This window comes from Hyperolius riggenbachi, chromosome 2, assembly GCF_040937935.1.
Source record: "Hyperolius riggenbachi isolate aHypRig1 chromosome 2, aHypRig1.pri, whole genome shotgun sequence".
NCBI lineage: Eukaryota > Metazoa > Chordata > Amphibia > Anura > Hyperoliidae > Hyperolius > Hyperolius riggenbachi.
The window spans coordinates 364,595,461-364,609,882 of record NC_090647.1 but is presented as its reverse complement, the minus strand read 5'-3'; the positions used below and the strand labels follow the sequence as shown (position 1 = coordinate 364,609,882).

General features: G+C 40.8%; 1 protein-coding gene across 5 annotated transcripts in view; it reads left to right on the top strand.

Moving 5' to 3' along the window:
- Positions 1-14,422, top strand: part of MAGI3 (membrane associated guanylate kinase, WW and PDZ domain containing 3) — a 506,679-nt gene that overhangs the window by 397,040 nt on the left and 95,217 nt on the right. For all 5 annotated transcript variants that reach the window (XM_068269718.1, XM_068269717.1, XM_068269716.1 and 2 more), the window contains one exon: positions 5,134-5,225. In XM_068269718.1, the coding sequence (XP_068125819.1) occupies positions 5,134-5,225 (92 nt within the window). The remainder of the gene's footprint in view (positions 1-5,133; positions 5,226-14,422) is intronic.

Genomic DNA, 14,422 nt, shown 5'->3' with positions numbered 1-14,422 from the left:
AAGTACCAGAGACACAGCTGGTCACATTACTTCAAAGGTGGGTGGTGCTGAAACAACAGGACAGACCAAAAATTGGAAGGTTCTATGGTATTCAGAGCCTTCCCTCTACATAGACCATTATCTAGCCTTAAAGAGGAACTCCAGTGAAAATGTAATGTAATAAAAAAAGAATTGTGTATAAATGATTTAGTCAGTGTTTGCCCATTGTAAAATCTTTTAAATCCCTGATTTACATTCTGACATTTATCACATGGTGACATTTTTACTGCTGGCAGGTTATGTAGCTGCTGCTTGCTTTTTTTGGCAGTTGGAGACAGTTGTAAACTGCTATTTTCCACAATGCAACAAGGTTCACAGACAGGAAACTGCCCAGGAATACCATGATCCTCAGAGTTTCTTATGGGAGGGGTTTCACCACAATATCAGCCATACAGAGCCCCCTGATTAACCTGTTTGTGAAAAGGAATAGATTTCTCATGTAAAAGGGGGCATCAGCTACTGATTGGGATGAAGTTCAATTCTTGGTCACGGTTTCCCTTCAAGTAAGTTTCCTCACTACAGGTTTAAGATAGGCCATAGACCATAATAGGAACCTAAAATGATTGACTGTGGTAGAGATTAGATTGTGAGCTCCTCTGAGGGACAGTTAGTGGCATGACTATATACACTATGTAAAGTGCTGTAGAATATGTCAGTGCTATATAAATACACAATAATATGTCATTACCTTATGTGCTTTTTTGAAAAGCCTATTCTCAAATAAGATGCTTATTTCATTTGTCAGACTTAAAAGAAAATGTGAACATTCAGTGTAGAATTTTGATGTACAGAGACAAATTATCATCTATTCATGAAAGCTGCATATAGTAATTGTAATTATACTTGTTTTATTTATTAGGGCAATACTAAAAATGTAAATGTTTGTATTTTTATAATTGTTTTACTGCGACTACATTTACATAATGTTACTGATAAAGAAACCCTTTTGTTAACGTTTAAAGTGCATAACCTTTCCTATACAGAGGAAGCATTAAATGAGGATGGCGTCCCAAAGATGTAAATCGTTATTTTCTTATATTTCTCTTTTAAAAAAAAAACTGGAGTACTGTGAAAGTTCAGTGTGACTTTTCTTGCTTGGATGCACTACGTAAAGCAAGAGTTGGTAAAGTGCATTTCTGTGACTCATCGGCAGCTTCAGAGGAAATCCCACGTGTGCTCTGAATTCTGCACCTGCCTACTGTATGTAACATTGCTCTCTTGTCTTGCCTATTGGCTTGGTTTGATCACAGGGGACTTGACGATTGTTAAAAATGCAAGTATTCCCAGAAGTATTACATAAGCAAATGACATTTAATCCCCAGAAATTATGATTTTGTGTATTGATTTGTTAAGCTGAAAAGCTTGTGCTTCAGTTCTCCCTGGAATTATAAGTTTATAGTATACAGTCAGAGTGATGCAGGAAAAGCATAATTCTAAACTTGATAAAATGGGGAATTGTAAATTTGAGCCTTGTACAGAAGCACAATTTCTAATACTTAAAATGAACACTGAGTGATCATGGGGGTGGCATTGTTCTAAATGACCATTCAACCCACTGCTTGCCCATAGTTAAGCTCCCTGTTCTGGTTCTATGGTAGGGGTAAGAGGGGCACCAGTGACCAACAGCAGCCAAGTGGAAGACACTATACAATAGTCACTCACTTGTTGTTTAGCTGTCCAGCAATACAACATGCTAGACCACTGTCACAAATGTCCATTAGTCACACCTCTTACAGTATTACCCTTCACATAGATTTTCTAATGTTCAGGACCAAAATCTATGTACTAGCCAGCAGAGAGCAGATTAACTTTCTCACACACATACAATCACTTGCCACCTTGTGTCTATACAAGTATATGGCCTGAAAAGAAAGAGTTATACAAAATAACTTTTTGTTTAACCCTTTACTCTATGCAAAAACACAAGGCTTCTTCCATAACACCCAGCTTTCCACTAAAATTGGCTCTAGACTGCAATGGGCATATGACTATGGTAGGGATTAGATTGTGAGCTCCTCTGAGGCACAGTTAGTGACAAGACTGTACACTCTCTAAAACTCTGCAGATGCCAGCACTATAATAATAATAAAACATATGGCCCACCTTCCTAGCTTCCACCTACCTCCCAGTGTACAAACATGGCAAATCCTTCCTCCTTTGTCTCCTTTGCCCACAACACATACAGCCATCATTCACCTCCCCCCATAAAAAAATATTAAGGGTATATAAATTGACCAGGAGACTTGCAAGTCCCCTGATTTCCCTAGCTTCATCTCCGCTCCACCACCACCTCTTGTTTGTTAATCCGACTGAAGCCGGTCGAATGGAAGCTGAAGGATCTCTGCACTTTCACTGCATGCTCTGTCCTATTCAGCGCACCCTGTTTGTCCATGTTTCACTGGCTGTGCACAGCAGCTGCAGCCAGTAACATTCTGGGCATGTACGCGTCAGATGTTGAACACCTTCGGCTTGCATCAGACTCATGGGGGCAAAGCATAGGAACGCAAAGGATAGGAAAGCAAGGAAGGACAGCTTAACCAGGAACATGCAAGTATTAGAACCCCGTAACAGAAATAGCACCCCACCCACACCCCTATATATGGCCAACATAACTTTCTCTCGTCGCTCAGCAAACAACTGTAGGGTGCATAAAAACCTCAATCCTCTTAACTCTGACTGTACTCTAGATCCTTGCTATTACCACCCCCTCTTCAAAGATTTTTGATATTCTGCAAAGATTCAAAATTGACTGTGTGCTGCATAGCTGTGCTACTCCATTAAAGGTGCCCATAAAAAAAAAAGGCGCAGGATAATGCCAAAAGTAGAATATCTGTAAATTTACTGATATTCTACTATCCCTAAGTCCAAGCAGCTGCAGCTAAGAGCTCTAGCTTCCAGCAGCAGCTGTATACCTCCTCTCTTAGAGCTTGTGTATTCAGCTCCTGTACTCTGCCCCCCTGCCAGCGGCAGCTGCCACTGCTCCCGAACCTTGCTCCCCTACCACTCCCGGATCTGAGGGCACTTGGCTCTCCCTGTGAGTCCCTGTCCCCAGGGAAAAACCGCTCTTGCGCTATTTATTGGGTAGAGATCCCCGCTGTCGCTTTCATTCACTTTAACGTTAATTGCTGCAACTTCCAGCTATTGCCAGTAATAAAGGGAGCCTGTGGTGCCCACCATTTTATCGTACTGCACATAGCCACAAATCACGGCAAAACCTTAAAGTGAATGGCACCCTTTTTTACGAGGGGAACGCGCGGCGCCTTTATCTGCTTCGTCTCCAGCATACACAGCTGCTCTCCACACTCATACACACAATACCAATTAATTCATATACCCACACATTAAAGGACCACTATTGCGAACATGTTTAAATACCTGTAAACACATACAAATAAAAGTAAAATGATCCATAAATTACTTTTCTCCTGCTGTCACTTACAGTAGGTAGTAGAAATCTGACAGAACTGACAGGTTTTGGGATAGTCCACCTCTTTATCTCTCCTTTACTCATCTGTCTGAGCAACACGCTGTAAAGTTAAAAAAGATTAGGAGACAACATTTATACAATTTATAGGTGCTTGCAAGGTAGCTTGGGAAGGCTCACAAACAAATACATGCTAGAGTTAAGTTGCCAAATTTTATGAAAATCTGCAAAATTGTTACAATATAACTGTGATTTTAATTTAAATGCAATGAGAGATGTAAAACAACTCCCTTTGGATTTCCATGAATATGCCCCATTACACCTCATATGGAAATCGGCACCATACTTTTCCGGGTCCAGCTTCACTTTAACTACAGTAGACAGTTTAGTGCAAGACTTTGAGTATTAGAGTGCATCACTGAGACCTACACTGGTATTACCATATATGCTGCCCTTGATGTGGCCACCACAGCCAGAATAAGAACATCTAGTTGTCCTTTCAGAATGTACTCAAATTCATTGATTGACCAGTAAACTCTGGCAGAGCAGGTGCCTGAGGAAGGGCACATATATCCAAAATCTTGTGCCTGATTGGCTGTATATGATGCCTTGTATATTCAAATAAACATGAATTCTTCCCGGGGCAGTACTTGTCTTTTTTTTGTCATTGATTTTTGGAATTGGGCTGGTGGTTGCCTCTTTCACACAGTCAGCTCCCTGCATATATATTCCTGCATACATATTGTAGCCCACAGGGTATTGTATTATGTCTGTCTCACATAGCAATGGACAAAAACACAGATGTCACTGGAGAAGGAGGCATATTTTGCCTATTTGTACCATGCATTTACTGCATTTGCCTATAAAATGTCAGCAGTCTTTCCACAGTCGCTAACACCTGTAACATCAACTGCCACTTCAGCAGTTTGCAGCATGTTAGGGAATTCTGTTTTCTGTAATTTGGCAGCTGCTACCCTCTTCTCCTTTTAGATAGTCATAACGAGGGATGGTCAGTGAGATGCAAAGAATTCCGAGTTGATATAGGATTTTGCAAATTCATGCAGCTTGAAAATGGACTTATTAAATCCTGTTGTGGTGGGAGTCAGTTGGTCCATTGTCAAGATGAATACATTTGCAAGCAAAATTTGCATAATCCTGCATCAACTCGCAATACTTTTTATCTCATTAAACATCACTAGTCATAATTGCTTTGTCTTTCTGCAATATACGTGGTAAGATAAGAGAACAGATATTGCACAGCTGTGTTTCAGAAACTCATGCATGTCAAGCATGACAACATTTTGGCATTTCTATATTGGTTGTAAGCAGGCACTGAGAGGAGGAATATTCATTTGGGGACAATGAGATCAAATTCTGAAGAAGGCAACAGATGGAAGGGATTTCCCTCCCTGAGTGAACGTTAAGGGTACAAGGAACTTTTTATTTATTTTCAGGACAATAGTTTAAAAAAAAAAAAACAGCGTAACTACTGGCAATTTGTTAAAAAATGCAAAATGAAGATTACCTGTTTAAACACAATAAACATAATAATAATAGTGATAATAACAAACTAAAATGTCCAAACATTGGGGAAGGGTTGCTTTTGTCCTCATTGTCACATTAGGTTTGATTTAATATGGTCTTTTTTTTTATTTCATTCCTACATGTAGCGCCTAATACCAAGGACTTGGATGTTTTCCTACGAAAACAAGAATCTGGATTCGGATTCCGGGTCTTGGGAGGAGATGGACCAGAGCAGGCGGTGAGTAAACTTATTGGGTTCACATGGTGCTGAGCTATAAGTAGGTGCAGTGCTCTCTTTAGTGTGGTTCAGTAATAGCATTGGAGCCAGTTCTTCTAGTAATGTATGGCTTAAACGCATTATTAATTAGTTTATAGTAATGCTTGAGGAGTAATCATCCCTTTACATGCTATGTCTCAATCTTTGCAGATTTCAGAAAATGTACACCATCTAGAAGTCCTTGTTGTGTTTTCCTGTTTCCCTAGTTGTTTATGAAAGAAGTCACAAAAAGTTGGCACTGGCACAGAATTTAAAGAAGCAGGGAGATGCTTCTTAAGACCTACATCTTATCCTAACTGGAATATTACAGTGGCACATTTAGATAATAGTACCACACAATCTAAAAAAGAACAGCAAGTGCAGTGTTCTCCCCAGGCTCTTTTAGCCGGGCGCTCCACCTGGCTAGTTTTGGTGAGCACCCGGCTGTTAACAGCTCACCTCCTCCTATGCTGTAAGCAGAGTTGCGCACAGAAGTACCAGCCCTGTATTCTCTAATTTTGCCACCAGGCTACTTTTTCATGCCACTCGACTGGAAAAGATTTCTGGGGAGAACACTGAAGTGTGTAATGGGTGTTTAAAAATGTAGTGAAGGCACATCTCCCTAAAAGAACAGAGCAGGAGGAGGGGCCATGTAAACAAGAGACTGTGAAGAGGAACCAGAATGACTTGGCACAGCTGGCCATAGTCACTGCAGTAGGTCTTGTCTCCAATATTGGTATGAACAATTTCTATTATGCCACCATTAGAAAAACCAGGACTCTAGATTTTATGATTATGGGTATGGAATACGGTGATCATTTAGGCATATAATTGATGCCTAGGAAAGAAATCCGTGTAAAATGTGTTTGATTTATGGTTTACAGTTCATGTTTTGCTTTGCTGTATTTGAAGAAGAGCAAGTCATTTAGAACACATTCTGAGAAGGCTGTAATCAGGATAAATAATTAAAAGGGCCTTGTGTTCTGGCAGTAAGTGATTCCAGGTACCTGCAGAGTCGGCATACTGTTTTATGGATCGCTTTTCCACCGTGCACATCCAATAATTTCATATAATTGAAAATGACAGGGAACAACGGCAACAGTGTGCACACAGTTCATTCACTGTCATTCCTGGATGATAGAATAGTTATAGAATCACAGTGTCTCATCTTTATGCAAAGGACTTGGCTTGATTGTGATCACCTGCTGTAACTAGAAGAAATCCTTAATCTAGATGGGCTTTTCTTATCGAGTTTGATGTGCAGTTCAAGTGTTTGCCACATGGTCTGGGGCCACCTGTGATTGTCTGCAGAGAGTAAAATTGCTAGGCAAATTTCTCTCTTCAAATCTCGCTCCTTCAGGAACAAATAGTTATACTATATTAAAACCCATAGTACAAATGCAGTGTCCAGTAGTCCAAACATGTTGACTCCAATGAAGTATCCATTTGCTGTGTTTATATGGATAGTGTCTGCACATTAAACTGGCTTATTATTTGTGTCTTTTGTTTTGCTTTGTGTGTTGAACAGCTGAAAAAAAAGGCTATGGCCAACTACCATACATTTTAGCAGCATTTTGGAGTTGCACACAATGGCTTGTGATTACAAAAGTGCTATGTTAAAAAAAAGTCAATAGTGGCAAACCCACAGGAGCGATTGTGACTAAAGGTGCGTACACAGGTACTACTAAAGAGAACGGCAGGTCCATCAGACCCTCCCGCTGGGCGGCCGTTCAGAAACAGCCTTATCAGTCTGCAGACAGACTGTAAATGTTCCAAGTGGATCAGCACCAATGGATAATGTTGACGTGCAGCGATCACCCCTGGAGTGCACAGGGATATCCAAGCAAATAAGTTGTCAAGATCCGCACCGTCTAAAATCTTCTTTTATTTTAGCTCTTTGAAATATGATAACAGGCATAAAAATATGTGTATCACACTGCCATATGGCTGTGTGATACACATATTTTTATGCCTGTTATGATATTTCAAAGAGCTAAAATAAAAGAAGATTTTAGACGGTGCGGATCCTGACAACTTATTTGCAGACAGGCTGTACACACGCACTACTGTCGGGAGAACGACCGCCCAGCGGGAGGGTCTGATGGACCTGTCGTTCTCTTTAGTAGTGCGTGTGTACGCACCTTTAGGACATCACAATTGTGGGTGCTGCAGCATTTTTAGAGCAATTACGCTCCAATACAAAAGATAGGGACATTGCAAAAATCACTGTTTAATTGATGTATAAAAGTGATTTTGCAGCGATTTTACTAACTGAACCACTGCAAAAAAAATCTAAATCGCTAGAAATAAAATTGCAACAAAAGACACTGGAAATTGATTTGGTAATTTCTGTACAAAACACTCGCAAAAGGCTGAGTGATTGCGATCTGTAGTGGGCACCTGGCCTAGAGGGCCAGTCATTCTTGGTTTGATTTTCCCAGAAAGATTTGAGTTAGGTTGATGCTATTTACTGGAGATCATTAAGATTCAAAGAGTAAGCTTTCAGTATAGCAATAAATGTGCCAGCATCTCAACCTGTGTACTGATGCAGAGAGCCTAAAGAAGGTATTACTGATTGTTTAGTCTTTTAACATTAGTCAGTAAATGCTATCATCCTTATTCAAAACTTTCTGCCTTAAAGTGGTCTAAAAGTCACCATTTCTACCTTGCTCTAAAAGATTCCTTACAGCTTTAAAACTACTATAACAGAAAAAAAAATTGTAGTAGAACATAATTGAAAGGGTTAAACAGCACCTTGTCCTGCCATGGAAAGGCTATTCAGCTTGAAATCCACATCCAGACCGGAGATAACAGTATCTTTGTTTACATTCCAGTGTTGTTACGTTTGTTTATAAACGACCGAAAACACTCTGAGGAGGTGTGCTTCAAGCATACACAAAGTTCAGAACAGCTCACTAGAAGATTTTAATATACCGTATACACTCGCATACAAGCCGAATTTTTGACCCCCAAAAAGTGGGTCAAAAGTTGAGAGGTCGGCTTGTATGCGAGTCTGGTGTTGGTGGTGGTCCAAAAGCTATTCTAATGTGTTCTGGCTTACTGCAGCACATTCTACTATCACCATCTCTGTAATAAATTAACTTATCTCTCTCTTGTCAGACTTGTCAGCCTGTGTCTGGAAGGCTGCCAAGTTCTTCAGTGTTGTGGTTCTGTGATACATCTCCCCCCTCCAGGCCCCTCTCTGCACACTGCCTGTGTGTTATTTAGATTAGTGCAGCTTCTCTCTGCTCTATTATCTTTTACAAGCTGGATAAATCCTCCTCTGAGCTGGCTGGGCTTTCACATACTGAGGAATTGCATACAGGCAGAGTGGAGTGGAAGATAGCTGCAGGGGGAAAGAAACACACAAATGATCTCTTGAGATTCAAAAGGAAGGGTGTATACAGCCTGCTTGTGTATGGATGTATTTTCTATGTGTGGACATACTGTACATCAACCTACTTCCTGTTTTGGTGGCCATTTTGTTTGTTTATAAACAAATTTTTTAAAACTGTTTTTAACCACTTTTAATGCGGCGAGGAGCGGCGAAATTGTGTCAGAGGGTAATAGGAGATGTCCGCTAACGCACTGGTATGTTTACTTTTGTGCGATTTTAACAATACAGATTCTCTTTAAGAAAGGGGGAGAGGTAGTGGTGGACTCCCACAAGTAGACACACAATCAGTTATTCATTGAAAAATGTTTATTCAAATAGACTCCAAAGTAATAGCAACACGCCTTCGTCGCTCATACCTGGCTGGATCTTTACAAGCTCCATATCCTGCCTGATGAAGCGGGATGTTGCCCATTAAACGTGTTGCTATTACTTTGGAGTCTATTTGAATAAAGATATTTTTCAGTGAATAACTGGTTGTGTCTACTTGTGGGAGGTAAGTCCACCACTAGCTCCCCCTTTCTTAAACGGTTTTTAACTATTTTATCCTTATCTGGCGCTTCCGTTTTGAGCAATTGTTTATCTTACAGTCATATTCTAAAGAGTGAGGGGCACCATAAAACTGATTCTAAACCAGGCCATACACTACTCAATTTCACCGTTATGCAGCAGATTTAATCCCTGTGATCGAATCTGCTGTGAAATTACTAATGCAAATATTGGCCGATTGATCAATTTCCATCCATAATCGATTTGGTTGATCAGATCAGGTGGAAAATTTTGCTTGATCCCTGGCAGATCGTGAGCGTGTCTCTAACTGTATTGCTTCGGCGATGACCAATGCAGAATAGCGATAATACTCTCAAAGGTCCAGATAGCGCGTGTTATCCCGGGTATGGTGCTTTAACTTCATGCAGCGAGTCTCCTCCTCCTTGTGTCTTCTTTGCTGGGGATGGCGAGGCAGGCGAGGTGACTCTACAGTTTTTAAATGTATTCAAAATCTGTGTGCAGTGTGTGGGCAGCCAATCTCTGATCCGATTCAATCAAAGAGGGATCTATCTGATGGTCCATCTGGTGGCTATCTATAAGTCTATGGCCACCTGTACTCTTCCTCACTCTACAAAAAGTTTTGTTGTTTTTTTTTATTGCTGTAATTCTGGAGAAATTTATGGCTCTTCCTGCCTGGATAGGAAATTGAATATTTTCCTAAATGCAGGAACTGCCAGCAATAGACTTCAGAAGTAGCTCTATCTCTTCGCACGCTATTATGATACGTTATTCTGAGCTACAATGTCTTTGCTGGAATTTTCACCAAATGCATATTTTTAGTTATTTTGAGCGATTACTGTTAAGTTAGCTGTAGTAATTTTGATCTCACTTTCACATTCTATTTTTTAACTGCGTTCAAGAGTGTATTTCATATACAGCTTAGTAGTTTCTGCCTTAATTGGCTATCGGATATTGCATCCAGCATTCCTTCAGAATTACTGCTGAGATAAAATATAAGCCACATACTATTGTAGGAAGTGTTTTCAGACAGAGTAGAATGATACTTGTATTAAAGCCTAATTCTGGAAATAAAATGTCTTTCAGTTGTCAATAGCGTTGTGTGGGGTCAAAAACAAATTGTATTTGTGAAAGTGGTGCAATCTCTCCAAAAGTAAAAGAAATAACAACATGTAAACACGTTTTATTGCAAAAGGAAGAATTAGAATCACCAATCATTATTTATAGTTACAACTGTGTTCTTGTTCCAGTGACTAGTAGTCCATATGAAACGTTAATACTTATATGAATGAACATTATGTTCCTCCCTGATTGTTTTATTCCAGCAACAGATAACTGGAATTTGAAAGATTTCATGCTTAATAATAAAAAGAGTAATTGATCCCATCCTGAAATTTTGTTTTGGCATCTAAAAAGATAGGAATGGTTTTGCGAAAACACTTCTCTGGTATCCTGGGGCAACACAAGTGTCCTTACTTTGCTTCCAGGCACTGGTCATGAGTCTATGGTTTCCAAATGAAAATTAATGGAAAACATATGAGACAGTTTGATCATTTCACTGTGTGGAGTACAGAGAAAATAAATGGAAATAAGATTGTTACAAGCAGGGCATCTGACTGTTGTCATTATGGTGCCAGTCATCTCAGCATTAAGTACTGCTCTGTGCAGAATGGTCTGTGGCAGAGCAGGCTAATAACAACTCTAACATTTGCATAGCACTTTTCTCCTGTCTGACTCAAAGTGCTTGAAAGCTGCAGCCACTAGGGGCGTGGCTTGACGCCGTTGAAGATGGCTGCCTGATCTCAGAGCTCCCGTGCCTGATCCACCAGAAGCAACAGATAGAAGAATACCTGCTGTCCCATAATTGCTATGAGGAGTTCCCGCAAAGCCCAAGGTACATCAGAGAACCCCAAACCCCCGCAAACCCCATCAGGGAAAACCGTCCCGGAGATTTTCAGAGCACTGCGCAGCACAACCCAAACGGCCAAGATGGCACAGACGAAGGAGATGCCTCAGCCTCGATCACCTTCGGAGCTAGTTCCACAGGCATCCTGCTCACAGGCGGACAAACCTTCGCTGCTGGCAGACCTCAGAGCTATGGCTGAAGACATCAAGCTTTCCTTTCACTCCGCCATAGCGGAAGTACGCAGTGACATGGCAGCCTTCAACACGAGGCTGAGCGTGCTTGAATCAGCAGACACCCAGAAGGCTACACAGCTTGCTAAGCTTAAGCACACCTCTGAAAAACACTCAGCAAGGCTTTTTGATCATGCTAACCACCTTGAGGATTTGGACAATCGAGGAAGAAGGTGTAACATCTGTCTGAAAGGTATGCCAGAATCTGTAACGCAAGATCAGATTCCACAGGCCCTCACGGCAGTGTTTAATGACTCGCTTAATAAACCTAAAGACTCCCTGATTGAGTTTGTGAGAGCCCACAGAGCGATGAAACCGCGCACAGCAGATCCTAACCAACCAAGAGATATAATCTGCTGTTTAGCCTCATTCCAGCTGAAAGAGGATATAATGCGTGCCGCAAGATCGCAAGGAGCAATTTTATTTAATGAGCAGCCTGTGCATCTATATCAGAACCTATCAATCATCACTCTCTCCAAACGCAGGGCTTTAAAACCCCTGCTCCAGGCCCTCAGGAATAAAGGTCTGAACTATAGATGGCGTTTCCCATTCGCACTGTCAGTGTTTCACGGAGGGAAACTGTTTGTTCTACGAGATGCTGCAGGACTAACTGACTTCTGTCGCGATCTAGAACTACCAACAATTGATCTGCCTGATTGGGACGATCCTCCTTTTGGGCAATCCTATAAACCAATGGGTAATCGGAAGGCCTTGGAAGATTTGACTGACACTGAAAGCACTCGCCTCCGATCTCCACACAAGAGTCCTGTTTCGCAGAAGGAACTGGTAACTCCTGATTACAACTCTGATGGTGACTGTGGCTGATCTCTCTAAAACAGCGTAAATGCTTAAAGGGTTGTTTCACAATGCCCTCACTTGCTTAGTTTTATCTCTTTGTAAGGGGCGACTCTGCTACTATTTTTTGGTGAACGCATATACTCTCCTCCTACATATGTACTAGAAAACTAGTAGAATTAAAGATACGTCTGACATTAGCTTATTGATCAATCTATATAGTTGTTACCTAGTTAATAGAAGGAAGACGTACCACTAAGTTTGATATGCATACCAACACACACTTGAGCAATGAGAATGATGAAGCTATCGCATTAAATAGGTTATAATTGGGTGAGGTATTCGGATCTAAGCTTAGTTGTATTGCATAAGTGGGAGAGGGTAAAGTGGAGAAGGGGAGGGGGTTCTCTCTAACTTTTAACGGTTCTCTTTATCACGAGAGGTTTAGTAAGGTATATATGGGATAGGGGGTATTATATGTTCAAGTATGGGTGGAGGTAATAACGGGCCACTCACTATATATTAGGTAGCTAATTCCAGGGGAAAACAAAATCTTTTTTCTGCCTACATCCATTTCTGTGCGTCTTCTACTACCCCACCACAGTGAGACATATTTCACAGAATTTGTTGACCACATTTAGTTGGTGAATGCGACCCTCCTTGTCGCAGTCACGTGGTACAGTTTTCAAGATAGTTTATCGCCTTGATTCGGTCTGACCTGCGTCAGATCCTCTTTCTAACCTTATTTCTTTCTATACTTCTACCACTTTTTCCTTATTCTCCTTCTTTGAGTGATTTGCAACCTGTTGTCGGATTGGGTGTAATAACACCCCTAATTCACTTGGTACCCCCAGTAGTGAACTGTGCTGCCATCATGTCAAATCTGCAATTTTTCCTAAAAAGTGGAAAGTGACATCCTTGAACGTCAATGGTATTAATACACCTGAAAAAAGGTCTATGGTTTTTTTATTTTTTGTGCAGGGAAAAAACTAAATTTGCCTTTCTCCAGGAGACTCACCTTAGAACGCTCCATGTTCCAAACAAATTTGATTCTAATTTTCCATTGGCTTTCCATGCCACGTCACCTACTACTAAAACAAAGGGAGTATCTATTTTTATCCACAAAAAGATTCCCCTTGATGTTACCGAAATTGAACGTGATACAGAAGGTAGATTTCTCTTTGTGAAAGGCAAGGTTGGCGAACAGAAAATTACATTGGCGTCTATTTATGCACCAAACAAGTCTCATCCCTCCTAATTTGTATCCCCACTATCTAAACTGTTGGTATTCACAGAGGGTATGTTGATATTTGGAGGCGACTTCAATGTGCCGTTAAACCCATTACTAGATTGCTCGAATGGCTCATCTGCCCTGTCATACAAGGCACTGAAACTTGTAAAATCTCACTTACAAAAACTGACACTTATGGATCCTTGGCGTATTTCCCATCCTACTGAAAAGGATTTCACTTATTACTCTCCCATCCACAACAAATACACAAGAATAGATTACATACTAGTAGCACAGAGGGATGCTGTCGTTGATTCTGCAATAGGTATTAAATCCCTTTCAGATCATGCTCCAGTGTCCATAACCATCCAACTGCCTGAAAGAAACACAAATCCTGGTGCTGGAGACTAAACCCACATATTTTATCCGACAAATCCAGACTTTCTGAGACCTCTGAAGTTATCAAAGATTATTTCTACAGGAATAATCAGGCTGATACAGCCAAATTAACCGTATGGGAGGCACACAAGCCAGTCCTTAGGGGCCATTTCATCCGATGGGGAGCGAAATTAAAGCGGGAAAGAGAAGAGGGTATAAAAACTCTATCCTACTTCTTGAGAGGCAACATAAAGAATCCCTGGCTACACAAACTCTTGCAGAATTGACGTCAGCAAGGATAAAGCTACATAACATACTTAACTCCGAAGCTAAAAGGAAAATTATGGCTGGGAAACGCATATTTTACGAGATGGGGAATAAAAGCGGAAAATATTTGGCTAAAGAATTACGTAGACAATCAAATCAATCCCACATCGCATCAGTACTTAATAAGAAACAAGAGAAAATAGTCAAATCTGAGGTGATCGCAGATGAATTTAAACAGTACTATAGTACCCTATACAATCTTCCACCCCAAACATCGGACACTCTATCTCAGGGCAACAGAGAAAATAAAATTACACAATTCCTCTCAGAACACTGCAAACCTCTAGCCCTATCCCAATCAGACAAAGAAGAGCTAGAAGCCCCAATCTCAGAAGATGAGTTTAATCTAGCAGTGAAATCTCTGAAATCGGGTAAAGCACCTGGGCCTGATGGGCTCACAGCCCAATATTA